Source organism: Nesoenas mayeri, assembly GCF_963082525.1.
Source record: "Nesoenas mayeri genome assembly, chromosome: 22".
Classification (NCBI taxonomy): Eukaryota; Metazoa; Chordata; class Aves; order Columbiformes; family Columbidae; genus Nesoenas; species Nesoenas mayeri.
The window spans coordinates 1,940,555-1,956,061 of NC_137572.1; the positions used below are offsets into that span (position 1 = coordinate 1,940,555).

The 15,507-nt window shown below is 60.6% G+C and overlaps 1 protein-coding gene across 1 annotated transcript; it reads right to left on the minus strand.

The window, feature by feature from the left end:
- Window positions 1–964: 964 nt before the first annotated feature.
- Window positions 965–15,258, minus strand: ROBO3 (roundabout guidance receptor 3; the record flags this gene model as incomplete). Its single annotated transcript, XM_080357976.1, has 26 exons — window positions 965–1,170; window positions 1,241–1,327; window positions 1,398–1,475; window positions 1,544–1,650; window positions 2,783–2,935; window positions 3,013–3,160; window positions 3,230–3,439; window positions 3,521–3,615; window positions 3,694–3,805; window positions 3,888–4,073; window positions 4,463–4,634; window positions 4,707–4,819; window positions 4,892–5,105; window positions 5,190–5,304; window positions 5,588–5,764; window positions 5,851–6,019; window positions 6,121–6,202; window positions 7,329–7,537; window positions 7,625–7,796; window positions 8,249–8,373; window positions 8,456–8,583; window positions 10,534–10,672; window positions 10,754–10,874; window positions 10,955–11,112; window positions 11,719–12,045; window positions 15,129–15,258. 26 exons carry the CDS (start codon window positions 15,256–15,258, stop codon window positions 965–967), a joined length of 3,933 nt encoding a protein of 1,310 aa, XP_080214102.1.
- Window positions 15,259–15,507: the final 249 nt, after the last annotated feature.

A 15,507-nucleotide genomic window follows, 5' to 3' on the forward strand; every position in this document is an offset into this window, starting at 1 on the left:
CGCAGAGGTGATGGGCACTGGGGGTGTCACCCATGGGGGAGCACTGGAAAATGTCCCCTTTCCTTCCCAGGTGGACACAGGAGTGGCAGCCCCTGGGCCAGGGCAGGTGGAGACCAGGGGACAGAAGGGACAGGAGCATGGATGTCCCCAAGGGGGAGGATGCGACAAGGCCAGAGTCCCCTCAGCTCAGCTAAAATGCAGTTTTATTAAGCGGTTGCCCAAAAAGGGGCTTTCTGCTCGAAAAGGCCACCCATGGAGGGTAGGTGGCATCAGGATGGATGTTGTCCCCAAGTGTCCTCAGCCCTCCCCAGAGTTCACCTCCTCCCAAGTGTCCTCACCCTTGTCAGGTGTCCCCATCCTTCCTCAACATCCCCCAACCATCCATTATCCACCCAAAGTGTTCTTGTCCATTGTCCCCATCACTGTCCTCATCCCCACTGACCATTCTCATTTCTTTTGTCCCCATCCTTTCCAACCACCCATGTCCTTCCTCAGTGTCCTTGTCCCACCTCGACCACCCTTGGCCCCTCAAGTGTCCTCATCCCTCCCAAGCCACCTTGTCCTTCCCTAATGTCATTGTCTCCCCTTTGAGTGTCTTCGTCCCTCCTGAGCATCCTTGTTCCCAGGGTCCTCATCCCTCTTGAGCATCCTCGTCCCCCCAGTTGTCCTTGTCCCCAGGGTCCTCATCCCTCCTGAGCATCCTTGTCCCTCCCCAGCGTCCTCATCCCTCCCAGCTGTCCTTGTCCCCAGGTTCTTCACCACTCTGCAAGCATCCTTGTCTATCCTGACTGTCCTTGTGTCCCCCCCAAGCACCCGTGTCCCCGCCTCATGCTGTCACCCACGAGACGCTGGCTCCATGTCACCCTATTTCCATGGTGTCACTCAGAAATTAAAGAGCATCCCCCCCTCCCCACCGTGTCCCCATCCCTATGTCCCCAACCCCGCCACTGACTCGTCCTCTGCTTCATCGCTTCTCCTGCGCCGGGCAGGGACACGGGGGACGGTGACGGTGGCCGGTCCCTTCACCGCGGTCCCCCCGTGTCCGGCTGCGCCCCGAGCTGTGGCCGCGGGAGCTGGTGGAGCCGCGGGACGAGACGCTGCCCGTGGTGGAGCAGCTGCCAGACGCGTGTCCCCGGGGCATGCAGGGGGCTTTGTAGGGGACAACCTCATCTGCAGGGGAGGGGACAAGGTTGGGGTTCACCAGTGACACCCTCCTCAGACCCCGCTGAGCCCGGCTTACCGCCACGGGGAGGGCGATGAGCGACCTTGTGCTCTGGCGAGGGGCCGGGGGTGTCACCCGGCGGTGGCAGTGGTGGTGGTGGCAGGTCTGTGGAGAGAGAGGGGACAGGATTGAACCCCCCCAGATCTCCCAAATCCCCCCGTGTTCCCCCACTCACCTCCCGGCTGCTTTTCCCGGCGGTAGTTCCTGCATTTGGCTTTCGGGTGACTTTTCGGGGTCTCCCTGCGGGTTTTCCCTGGTAGTGACAGCAGCGTCAGCCCCACCGATCGGCGACATCCCCCAAAATGTCCCCTCATGGCTCACCTGTGCTGGCGGGGCAGCGGGGTCGGAGCTGGTGGCCCTCGGTAGCATCAGGACTCGGTGGGGTGCTGGGTGCCCGTGGTGGGGTGCTGGTGCCGTGGCGGGAGGGCCTGGTAAAGAACATCGGGAGAAGCACAGCTGGATAACAGCTGCACATCTGCGCACACATGCACGTCTGGATGTATGTAAAATCACGGCTGGGTTTGATGTGCACAGCTGGATGACTGAAGCACAGCTGGGTATTGACAGACCCGTGTGTGGCCATGGTGCAACTGCACTGCTGCAGTATTGCACAGCTGGGTTGTGGTAACACATCTGGAATGCGAATGGACAGTTGACTTGTGGCACAGCTGTATCACGGCACAGCTGGTTATTACCTGCAGAGCTGGGTTGTGGGTGCTCAACTGGATTGCAACACAGCTGGATCAAATCACAGCTGCATTATGGGTGCACAACTAGGTCAATGGCATTCAGCTGGGCTGTAGCACAGCTGGTTTGTGGATGCACAGTTGCCTTGTGGTTAAACAGCTGGATCACCTTACAGCTGGATTTCCATGGCACAGCTGGATTGCAGCGGTGCAACTGTCCTCTGATGCCACAGCTATGTTGCAGTGACGTGCCAGGGTCACACTGACACAGCTGGATTGCAATGGCACCATCAGATGGTGGGGGTGCTGGGCCATGACTGCACAGCTGGATGGCAATGTCCCAGCATGTTCATGAGGCCACAGCTGGATTGTCACAACATGGTCAGTGCACATCCTCATGGATGGGTCATGAAGGGACATCCAGATCCTGATGGGACATCTGGACCCCAAAGACATAGCCGGACCACGATGGCACAGCAGTGCAGGATGGTAACAACATGACTGGATTGTGGTGGAACATCCAGACCCCAATGATGTGGCTGGAACATGGTGGCACTGCAGGGCCAGATGGTGACGACGTGGCTTGTGATGGGACATCTGGACCATAGTGGGACATCTGGAGCCCAGTGGGGCATCCAGACCCCTTTGAGACATCTGGAGCCCAATGACACAGCTGGACCACAATGGCATGGCAAGGTGACACTGTGACAACGTGGCTCGTTTGTGATGGGACACCTGGACTGTGGTGGATTATCCAGACTTTGATGGGACATCTGGACCCTGATGGGACATCTGGACCCTTATGGGACACCCAGACCCTGATGGGACATCCAGACCCTGACGACACGAGGACCAAGCGAGGTCCCTCTCCTACCAGGGCAGGCGGGGGCTCTGGAGGTCACGCAGGTTGGGGACATCCTCGGCGCTGTGGGGTGATGGCGTCAGCGTGGCGGTGGAGGAGGTGGGTGAAGATGCGATGGTGACACAGGGGACGTTCTCACTGGGGTACCACTCCTCTGTCCCCAACCTGCAGGGTGGGGGCCACGGGGTGGACGCTGGGACCAGCACACCCTGTGTCCCCCTCCCCCAACCCTCCCTACTCACCCTCCAGCTGCATCTTCCTCTTCATCCTCCTCCTCCTCCTCCTGGGCGCAGTGGCTGAGCTCGCTGGCCGAGGGCGGCGGGGGCAGCAGCTCCGTCCAGGTCACCACGGGGGGGTTCACTGGGTGTCCCCGCGTCTTCCCATTGGCCCCTGCAGCAAGGAGTGATGCAGGGAGGGGACAGCGCCACTGGCACCCATGTTCCCCCAATCCATCCCTACCATGCTCGGCTCGGCCGCGGGGCGCCTGGGGGGCTGGGGTATCGATGGGCTGGGGTCCTCCCCCGATGTAAGGAGTCCCATGCTGGGAGAAGGGCCGGGGGAAGGTGCGGAGCTCCTCACCAACCCCCTCCACGGTGCTGTACACCGGCCCCTCACCAGCCCCCGCGCCAAACTGCTCCATCTGGGCGATGTACCGGGTGATGCCGGCAGCTGCGGAACACAACTCGTGCCATCAGTGCCTACTGTGATCCCCCCTAATCTGCCCCCCAACCCCCGTGGTGACCCCCTCACCATTGTAGTATCGCTCGGTGGTCCCCAAGGCACCGGCCGTGCCGCCGCCGCGCCACGTGTCCGCCAGCCACGGGTGACCCCCGCCGGCGGCCGCCCTGCAAGGAGAGAGGTGACGGGGTGATGGGGGAAGGTGTTGGGCTTCCAGGGGTTTTTGGGGGTCCAGAGGGGGTTACCTGGGGCTGCCACGTGCCGGGAAGGCGACTGCAGAAAGAGGCGAGGGCGAGGGGCCGCGCCGGCACCCCGCGGTGCCCATCTGCTTTCCGGCGGGCGTGTAGGCGAAGGAGGCTGTGGGGAGAGGTGGGGGGTGTAGGGGGGTGCTGGGTGCCAGGGTGGGGCTGTCCCCGGGGTGACACCCGCCCCCCTGTACCGGCAAAGTGGCTCAGCTCCTTCTTCCTGCGGCGGCGGCCGTAGAGCCAGGCGGCCAAGGCGGCGAGGATGACCCAGCACGCGCCGCCCACGCCGGCGATGAAGGCCGGCTGCCGCGCCACTGCTGCCACCTGCTCGGCCACGCTGGTGCCACCTGCTGTCCCCATGTCACGCTCGATCGGGGGGGCTGCAAGCGACGTGGGGTGATGAGGAACCGTCCCTGTCGCTCCTGCCACCCCCCAACCATGGTGACCAGGGGATCAGCGATGTGGATGGGGACACTGCGGGGTCACCCCTGACACCCCTACCTGTGGTGACAAGGGACTCACCGATGTGGATGCAGATGGAAACACTGTGTACTCAACTGTGCCACCCCCAACCATGGTGACAAGGGATGGGGACACTGCAAGGCCACCCCTCAACCACAGCGATGATGGACTCACTGATGGGGATGGGGATTGGGACACTGTGGGGTCACCCTTGTGCTCCCAACACAGTGACACGGGACTCACCGATGCAGATGAGGACACTGTGGTTTCACCCCTGCCACCCCAACTGTGGTGATGAGGGACTCACCGATGCGGATGGGGATGGGGACACTGCGGGCGCCCACGCCAGCACTGGTGGCGGCGGCGACCTCGGCGAGGTAAGGGACACCGGGGACCAGACCCCGCAGCACCGTCGCCAGGACCGTCCCTTCCACACTCTGGTTGATGTGGAAGCGGCTCTCATTGCCCAGGCACCAGATCTGGAGTGAGGACATGATGGGGACACAGTGACACGGGAGACAGAGGGGACCTACCGTGCCACCCACCCTTACCTGGTAGTCGCGGATGACACCGTTCTGCTCCGCTGGTGGCGGCGGCTGCCACGAGATGCGGACGCTGGTGCCGTTCCTGGCCACGCTGACGGCTCGTGGTGGGGCACTGGGGACTATCGGGGGGACATGCATGCCATGTCACCTCTGGGTGACACTCCCACCGTCCCCTCCGTCCCTGCACTCACCCGCCTCGGGGGTGCGCAGGGCACGCACGGCGCTGTCGTGGCCGTAGAGCTGCTGGAAGAAGGGCCTGACCTTGACCTCGTAGTCCTGGCCGCGGCGCAGGTGGGTGAGCAGGAGCCCCCGCTCCCCCGGCGCCGCCCGCGCCTCCTCCCAGCGCCCGCCACGCCGCCGGAACAGCACCCGGTAGCCCTGCAGGAAGGGCGGTGGCCGCTCCACCTGGGGACACGAGGGGACATGGGGTGGAGGGACGCTCGGCGCCGGGTGCCCGGCGGCGATGGTGCAGTGTGGGGCAGCACTCACGGTCCAGGAGAGGCGGACGGCACCCGCTGGCAGCACCACGGGCTCCTGGAGGTGCACGGCCACTCGTGCCAGGTCTCGCTGCACCTCCTGGGGGTCCGGCCCCAGTGACGTGGGGCTGGGGGCTGCTGGAGACAGGACAGAGGAGTGGGGACATGGGCACTTCTGTTGGCATCATTGGGTGGGGATGCACCCAAGGGTGGTGGGTCCTTGGGAACCTCCATTGGTGTCACCAAGTGGGGATGTACCCAAAGGTGCTGGGTCCATGGGCACCTCCATCAACATCACCAAACAGGGATGCACCCAAGGGTGCTGGGTGCCCTGGCACCTTCATCATTGTCCCCAGGCAGAGGTAGACCCATGGGTGGTAGGTCCATGGCCACCTCCACCAGTGTCTCCACCAGGTCTCACCTTGGGTGCGCACAGGCTCCGAGGTGCCGCTGGGGTCGCTGAGCCCGTGAGCGTTGACCGCCCGCACCAAGAAGAGGTAGATGGTGTCAGGGACAAGGCCGCTCACCGTGTGGCTGTCACCCTCCACATCTGTTGCCACCGTCTGCCACGGGCCACCCGCCGCCTGGCTGTTGGGGGACAGGAGTGACCAATGAGGGGGTGGCACTGAGACACCACGTCACCCCTGCAGCCAGAGAAGATGCTTGTGAGATACCTAAAAGCCTCCACAATGTAGGAGGTGACACCGGTGCCATTGCTGTCCTCGTTCCCCTGCCAGCTCAAGGTGACGCTGGTCTGGGTGACGTTGGTGACCACAGGGGTGGAGGGCGGCCTGGGGAGGACACTGGGCTGGGGGGGTGGCGGGGAGAGGTTGGATCCTTCCTCTGTGGGGAGATGCAGGGAGATGTAGGGTGGCTTCGTCCCCAGTGCCACGATGTCCCTGGCGCAGTGACGTCCCCAGCACGGTGATGTCCCTGTCACCCACCTTGCACCTCCAGGGAGCCGCCCCAGCGCGTCTCGCCCACCGAGCTGGTGGCCACACACTCGTAGTGCCCAGAGTCGGTCACCTGCGGGGGGAGAGCTCCTGCCCCATCACCCTGAGCACCTGTCACCTCAACACCCACCACCCTGAGCACCCATCACCTTCAGCACCCACCACCCTGGGTACCCACCACCCATTTTAACCACCACCCTGAACACTCACCATCCTGAGAACCCGTCACCTCAGCACCCACCGTCCTGGCTACCCACCAGCCCTTTCAGCCATCATCCTGAGCACCCTCCACCCCTTGCGTCCACCATCCCTTGTACCCACCACCCTGAGCTCCCACCACCTGAAGACCCATCTCCTTTAGCACCCACCACCTGAGCACCCACCAACCCTTGCACCCACTTTCCTGGGCACCCAGCACCCTTTGTGCCCAACACCCCAAGTACCCACCACCCATCACACCCACCTCCCCAAGCACCCACCTCCTTTTGCACCCATCACCTGAGCACCCATCTCCTTTAGCACCCACCAACCTTTGCACCCACCAACCCTTGCACCCACCACCTGAGCACCCACCATTCTGAGCACCCACCACCCTGGGCACCCAGCACACTTTGCGCCCACCACCCCAAATACTCACCCGTTGCATCCACCAATCTGAGCACCCATCACCCCGAGCTCCCACCACTTTAGCACCCATCATCCCTGACACCCGCCTCCCATCATATCCACAACTGTGAGCACCCACAACCCCTTGCAAACATCACCCTGAGCACCTACCACCCATCACACCCACCATCTCTCACACCCACCACCCATCACACCCGCCTCCCATGATACCCACAACTGTGAGCACCCACCACCCCTTGTAACCATCACCCTGAGTACTCACCACCCTGAGCACCCACCTCCTTCAGCACCCACCACCCATCACACCCACCACCCCTTGCAACCATCACTCTGAGCACCCACCACCCTTTGCACCCACCACCACTTGCACCCATCACTCTGAGCACCCACCACCCTTTGCACCCACCACCACTTGCACACACCCACCTGAGCATCCCCACCTGAGCTCCCACCACCCATTGTACCCACTTTCCTGAGCACCCATCTCCCTTTGCACCCTGAGCATCCCGACCCCCAGGCCCCCCATCCTGCAGTGCCACCCACAGGTGCCCCAGGGGTGGGTGCCGGCTCACCCGGAGCCCGGTGATCTGCAGGGTGCCGTTCTCCAGCAGGCTGGCGCGGGGCTGGGCACCCACCAGGGCACTCCCGTCCTTCAGCCACCCCACGCTGGCTGGGGGGTCACCACCCCCGACCCGGCACGGCAACCGCACCGTGGCACCCACCAGCAGCACCGTGCGGTTAGCGGGACCCGGGGAAGCCAGCGGTGGGTGCTCAGCCAGCGCTACGGTGAAAAGTGGGGGGAAGGACAGGATTTCTGGGTGTCACTCGTGCACCGAGCGCACCCGTTCTCTGCCGGCGTGGGACTTACCCCCTGCCACCTGCAGGCGCGCCCTGGCCAGGACGCTGCCGGCCACGCTGATGGCCTGGCACAGGTAGTGGCCAGCGTCACTGGGCTGCACGGCGGTGATGGTGATGGCGCCAGCCGGGCTCACCGAAACACGGGCAGTGGCGTGAGGGGGCTGGGCTGGGAACAGCAGCGTCTGGGGGGATAGGGTGAGGATGAGGATGAGGATGAAGATGAGGATGAGGAAGAGGAAGAGGAAGAGGAAGAGGATGAGGATGAGGATGAGGATGAGGATGGGAATGAGAATGAGGATGGGGATGAGGATGGGAATGGGATGAGGATGAAAATAAGGATGAGAATGGTGACAATGGGGATGAGGATGAGGGCAATAAGGATGAAGATGAGGACGGGAATGAGGATGAGAATGAAGATGGGGCTGGGCTGGGATGAGGAAGAGGATTGGAATGGGATGAGGATGAAGATAAGGATGAGGATTATGAGGATGGGGATAAGGATGAAGATGGGGGATGGAATGGGGATGGGATGAGGATGAAGATGATGAGGATGAGGACGGGAATGAGGATGAGGATGTGGACAGGGACAGTGACAGGGATGGACACAGGGCCAGGGACAGGGCCGGGGACACACCTGGCTGCCCTCCTTCTGCCAGAAGACAGCGGGCGGCGGGTTGCCCTTGCTCTGGCACTGGAAGGTCACACTCTGCCCGGGGTTGACAGTCTGGTCGCGAGGGCTGGTGACAAGCTGTGGCGGCACTGCCATGGCACGGGGAGAGAAAAAGGCTCATCCAGCTGCTCTGCCAGCACCCATGGGTGCTCCCTCGGGGATCCCCCTTACCATGCACCGTGAGGGTGCCGGATGCCTCCGCCCTGCCCATGCTGTTGTCGGCCATGCAGGTGTAGGTGCCCTCGTCCTCCACCTGCAGCCGCCGGATCCGCAGCGTGTTGTCAGGCAGCACCTCCCACCTGGGGACATGGGGACCCCACCAGGCCACAGTGCCGGCAGGGTGCCGGGGCACCAGAAGGGCGCAGGGTGCCGAGGGATGTGGGATGTGGCGAGGGTGCGGGATGTGACAGGAGTGCAGGATGTGATGCGATGGAGATGCGGGATGTGATGGGGATGCGGGATGCAGCAAGGTTGCAGGATGTGATGGCCATGTGGGATGTGCTGCAACAGGGATGTGGGATGCAGTGAGGATGCAGGATGTGATGTGATGTGATGTGATGAGGATTTGGGATGTGACAGGGATGCAGGATGCAGTGAGATTCTGGAATGCAATAGGGATGCGGGATGCGATGAGGATGTGGGATGAAGTGAGGATGCAGAATGTGATGGGGAAGTAGGATGCAATGGGGATTTGCAATGTGACAGGGATGAGAGATGCGATGTGATGGGGATGTGGGATACAATGAGGATGCAGTGAGGGTGCGGGATGTGATGGGGATGAAGGATATGGTGAGGAAACAGGATGTGACGGGGATGGAGAATGTGATGGGGATACCCAATGTCATGGGGATGCAGGATGCAACAGGGATGTGGGATGCAATGTGATGGAGATGCAGAATGTGACAGGAATGTGGGATATGACGGGGATGTGGGATGTGATAGGGACACAGAATGTGACGGTGATGCAGGATATGGTGGTGATGCGGGATATGACAGTGATGCAGGATGTGAGGGGATGTGAGATGCCGTAATGATGCAGGACGTGATGTGATGGGGATGCAGGATGTGATGGGGATACTCACTGCCATGAGAATGCAGGATGCAACATGGATGTGGGATGTGATGGGACTGCAGTGGAGATATTCAATGCCATGAGGATACAGGATGCTACAGGGATGTGGTGAAGATGTGGGATGTGATAGCAATGTGAGATGCGAGGGGATACTTGCTGCCATGGGGATGCGGGATGTGGCTGAGGACCCAGGATGTGATGAAGATACAGGATGTGATGGGGATGCAGGATTTGAAGGGAATGCGGGATGTGATGGGGATACAGGATCCAATGAAGATGCAGGATGTGATGGGGATACAGGATGTGACGGGGATGTGGGATGCAGTGAGGATGCAGGATGCGATGGGGATTCTTGCTGCCATAGGGATGTTGGATGCAACAGTGATGCATGATGTAATGTTATGGGGATGCGGGATGTCATGGGGATGCAGGATGCTACAGAGATACAGGATGCGGTGAAGATGCAGGATGTGATGGCAATGCAGGATGCAATGGGGATGCAGGATGTGATTTGGGATACTTGCTGCCATAGGGATGCGGGATGCAACAGGGATGCGATGTGACGGGGATGCGGGATGTGATGGGGACATGGGGTGTGATGAGGATGCAGGATCCAGTGAGGATGCGGGATGCAACAGGGATTCTCACTGCCATAGGGATGTTGGATTGCAACAGGGATGCGGGATGTGGTGTGAGTGGGATGCAGGATTTGAGGGGGATGCAACATGCAGTGGACGCAAGATGCTACAACAAGCCAGGATGCGGTGAAGATGCAGGTTGTGATGGGGATGCGGGATGTGACGTGGATGCAGGATGTGATAGGGATACAGGATGCAATGGGGATGCAGGATGAGGCTGAGGACACAGGATGGGATGAAGATGCAGGATGTGACGGGGATTAAAGATGTGATGGGGATGCAGGATGCAGTGAGGATGCGGGATGCGATTGGGGATACTCACTGCCATAGGGATGCCGGACGCAACAGGGATGTGGGATGCGATGCAACAGGGATGCGGGATGCAATGGGGACGCAGGATGCAGGATGCGATGGGGATACTCGCTGCCATGGTGGCACAGGATGCGACAGGGATGCATGATGCTCTGAGCATGCAAGGCCAGCATGTGGCAATGCCCCTGGCTGCACCGCAGCACCCCCGGCCCCTCACCCCCCCTTACCTTCCCGGTGGCATCTCCCCCTCCTCCTTGCGCCACCGCGTCACCGGCCGCGGGTCCCCCAGTGCCTCGCAGGGAAACTCCGCCGTCCCCTCCACCAGCACCGCCTGGTTCTGCGGCCTCTTGCCAAACACCGGCCGCTCTGCGGGGAGCTCGTCAGTCCTGCCGGGACGCCATGTCCCCCCAAAACCACCCCCAAAGTGACACCCCCATCCCAACGCACCGAACACCACCAGCTCGGCCGGCTCGCTGTCCCGCTCGCCCACCACGTTGGTGGCCACGCAGACGTAGACACCGGCGTCACTCTTGCGGGCGCTGGTCACCATCAGCTTCCCACCGCGGATCTGCCGGGAGCACGGCTCAACGGGGGGGCTCTGACCTCCCCAAAAAACACCTATTTGGGGGGAAAACCCCCTTTTCTCACCGTCAGGCGCTTGTCCTTGTCGCTGAGCCGGGTGCCGTCCTTCTTCCAGGAGACGCTGGGCTCGGGGTGGCCGCGGGGGGGGACGCACTCCAGGACGGCAGGTTCGCCCGCGGCCACCACCACGTCCCCGGGGGGCTGCCGGAAATCGTCCCGCAGCACTGGGGGGACACGGGACCTCAGCCCTGCCTCAGTTTCCCCGGCCCTGCCTCACTTTCCCTGCCCCCTGGGCTGTGATATGTTCCGTTATTCTCATTTCTTTACTCTCATTTTCACTTCTTTTCAATTCTTTTCATTTCTTCTTACTTATTTTCATCTATTTTCCCTTCTTTTGACTTCTTTTCATTTACCTTCAACTATTTTCACTTATATTCCTCTTTTAATTTTCATTATTCTCATTTCTTTTCACTTCTTTTTCTTTTCCATTATTTTCAACTGTTTTCACTTTTTAACCTATTTTCACTTCTTTTCCCTTCTTTTCCCCTTCTTTTCGTTTACCTCCAAGTATTTTCACTCACATTCACTTATTTTCATGTTCAGTTATTCCCGGTTATTTTCATTTCTTTTCGATCATTTTCACCTCTTTTCAACCCTTTTAATCTATTTTCACCCATTTTCACTTCTCTCCACTCCCCAGCACCAGCCCCGCATCCCTCACCCCCCGCACCACCCTTGGCTCTAACGCCGTCACCGAACCCGCAAGCCCCTAAAAATCCACCCCACCCAAAATCCCATCACCCGCAATGTTCCTCCCAGGGGACACTCACCCGCCACCTCCAGGGACGCGTTCCTGCTGGTGGCTTCCCCCAGGTAGTTCCTGGCCACGCAGACATAGACCCCCTCGTCGGGCTTCCCGCGGCGGGCGGGGAGGGTGCGCAGGAAGAACAGGGACCCCCCCGGGAGGAGCGTGCGGTGTGAACGGGGGTCCTCACGGTCCGTCTCCACCCGCTCCCCGTCCCGGTACCACTCGACGGCGGGCGCCGGGCGCCCCTCGGCTCGGCAGATCAGGGTGGCCGGGTCCCCCTTGGAGACCAGGAGGTCCGTGGGGTGCTGGACGATGCGGGGAGGGGTGTCCTCCAGCTGGGGGTGGGAGCCTGGGGGGAAAAATCGGGGGACGTCCCCACTGTCACCCAGGGAGGTGGGGATGAGGGGTTTTGGGGGTGTGAGCATCGTCTGTCGGGTTTCTTGCGTGACCAGGAGATGAGCTGAAGTGTGGCCAGATCTCAGCCCAATGTTTTTCCCCCAGGAGGTGAGATGACCAGGAGGTGAGATGAAGTGTTGCCAGGTCTCAGCCTGATATATCAACCCCCACCAGGAGGTGAGATTAAGTGTGATCAGGTCTCAGCCCAGTGTAATTCCCCACACCCAGGAGGTGAGATGACCAGGAGGGGAGACAAAGCGTGGCCAGGTCTCAGTGTGGTGTATCCCCCAGCAGAAAGTGAGATGAAGTGTGGCCAGGTCTCAGCCAAGTGTTCTTCCCCCCCAGGAGGTGAGATGACCAGGAGGTGAGATGACCAGGAGGTGAGATGAAGTGTTGCCAGGTCTCATCTCGGTGTGACACAACTCCTAGAAGGTGAGATGAAGCGTGACCAGGTCTCAGCTCAATGTTTTCCCCCACCAGGAGGTGAGATGACCAAGAGGTGAGATGACTAGGAGGTGATATGAAGTGTGACCAGGTCTCAGCCCAGTGTAATTCCCCACACCCAGGAGGTGAGATGACCAGGAGGGGAGACAAAGCGTGGCCAGGTCTCTGTGTTGTGTATCCCCCAGCAGGAGGTGAGATGAAGTGTTGCCAGGTCTCAGCTTGATATATCAACCCTCCCCAGGAGGTGAGATGAAGTGTGGCCAGGTCTCAGCTTGATGTATCTCCACACAGTCCCCCCAGGTCTCAGCCCAGTGTTTTTCCCCCCAGGAGGTGAGATGAAGTGTGGCCAGGTCTCAGCCTGATATATCAACCCCCACCAGGAGGTGAGATGAAGTGTGGCCAGGTCTCAGCCCAATGTTTTTCCCCCCCACAGGGGGTGAGATGACCAGGAGGTGAGATGAAGTGTTGCCAGGTCTCAGCTTGGTGTGACACAAGCCCCAGAAGGTGAGATGAAGTGTGACCAGGTCTCAGCCTGATATATCAACCCTCACCAGGAGGTGAGATGAAGTGTGGCCAGGTCTCAGCTCAATGTTTTTCCCTCTAGAGGTGAGATGACCGGGAGATGAGATGAAGTGTGACCAGGTCTCAGCCTGATATATCAACCCCCACCAGGAGGTGAGATGAAGTGTGGCCATGTCTCATTTTGATGTATCTCCACACAGTCCCCCCCGGAGGTGAGATGAAATGTGACCAGGTCTCAGCCTAGCGTTTCCCCCCACACAGGGCATGTGCTGATGGGGTGGCAGCAGGACTGAGTGGGTGTCAGACCTCGGACACAGGCCAGGGCAACAACGGAACTCAACTCCCAGTAACGCTCCTTTTCCACCCAGTTTCGAACTGGGCATCACAGGGGAAATGGACTTGGGGCTGAATTCCCCCAAAAAGGGGATTTTTTTCCATCACCTGCAAGTGATGATTTTCTGTAGCAGAGCTGGTAACTCCTTCATTTTAAGTTTAAAAAAATAATAATAAAAAAGAAAAAGTCACACGAAAAAAACCCATATTGGGTCTGTGGGGCTGTTCCAGGAAAATCCCTGCTGCTAGGGCATGGGTATAATTAATACTCATTAATAATTAATACTCATTAACGCTGCGATCTAACTGGCCGGGTCCGTCTGTCACAGCCCAGTGTCCCCAGTGCAGTCCAGGCTGTGGTCACCGAGTGTCACTGCTGTCACTGGGACAGTGACCCCACGCATGTGTGTGTCCCCCTTTGCACACTCGTGTGCACACGCGCTCCTCCCCCTCGAGCATTAAGCGGGGAGTGAGGTGAGATTTGGGGCGCCCTGGGTGGGCGGGATGCATTGCCATGGCGACGGGATGCGGCTGCCATGGGGACGAGGAGGCATGCTGCGGGGTACCGGGTACCCCATGGGGCAGCAGCGGGGGGGGTGACAAAAGCGGGGGGGGCAAGGGGGCCACAGCTGAGCCCGGTGGCTAATTGGGACAAGCAGGGGGTCAGGCCAGGCCCCATCCTGTGCCCACGGGGGTTTGGGGACCCTCCCGCCCCAATCAGTCACTCAGAGCCAAAGAGAGGGGGAAAAGCTCAAAAAGGGCTTAAAATTCAGGTGACATCCACCACCACCCTAGTTCGCCCCGGCTGTCCCCCTCTGTCCCCCTGCTCCTTCCTGGCTTGGGGGCACGGAGTTGGTTTAGGGACACAGGGTTGATTTGGGGACACGGGGCTGGTTTGGGGACACAAGTTCTCTCCCAGCTCAGGGTCAGCGGGTTGGTTTGGGGACACAAGGCTTGTTTGGGGACATGGGGTCAGTTTAGGGACACTGGGGCTGATTTGGGAGCACCAAGTTTGTCGCGGCTCGGCGTCTGCGATCTGGTTTGGGGACGTGAAGTTGGTTTAGGGACACAGGATTGGTTCCAGTTGAGGGTCTGGGGATGAACTTGGGGACACAGAGTTGGTTTGGGGACACAGTGTTGGTTTGAGGACATTGGGTCACTCCTGGTTTGGGGTCTAGGGGCTGGTTTGGGGACAGAGGGTCGCTCCCAATTTGAGGACACAGGGCTAGTCCTGGGGACTATTTGGGAACACGAAATCACTGCTCTGAGGGTGGGTTTGGGGACACAGAGCTGGTCCCAGAGTGGGGGACACAGTGTTGACTGGGGGACACCGGCTTGCTCCCAGACTGGGGACACGGGGCAGCTCCCACTGTGGGGATATGGGGACGATTCGGGGACCTGGAACCCGTCCGCGGGGGGTCGGTCCCCAAATTGGGGCTGCAGGACCAGAATCGATGACACTGGGACAGGGGGACCCTGGGACAGGTGGGCCCCAGGACAAGAGGACCCGGGGACAGCGGGACCAGGGAACAAGGTGACAGTGGGACCCAGGGACACCAGGACAGCGTGACAGGCGGACACTGGGACACAGGGAGAGTGGGACGGGGGGATGGCGGGACACTGGGACACCGGGATCCCGAGATAGCAGGACACCGGGACCGGGGGACAGCAGGACCGCAGGACAGCGGGACAGGGGGACTGCGGGACAATGGGACAGAGGGACAAGGGGCCACGTACCGTTGCCGAGGGGGAGCCCGATGGTTTGGTTGGTGCTGAGCAGGAGCTGGGAGGAGTTGGAGCCCTCGGTCCCCAGCGAGTCGGCGAACAGGTTCATCTGCAGCAGCGTCTTCAGCAGGTACCGCAGCATCCTGGGCTTGGTTAAGCTCGGCTCAGCACGGCCCGACCCAGCGCGGCTCGGCACGGCTGGGTTTGGTTAGGCTCAGCTCACCACGGTCCGACCCAGGTCGGCTCGACTTGGTTCGGCTCGGCTGAGCTCACCTGGGCTCGGCTCAGTACGGTCTGAGCCAGAGTGGCACGGCTCGGCTCAACAAGGTCACACCCAGAACGGCTCGGCTCAGCAGAGTGCGACCCAGAAAGACACGGCTAGACTCGGCTC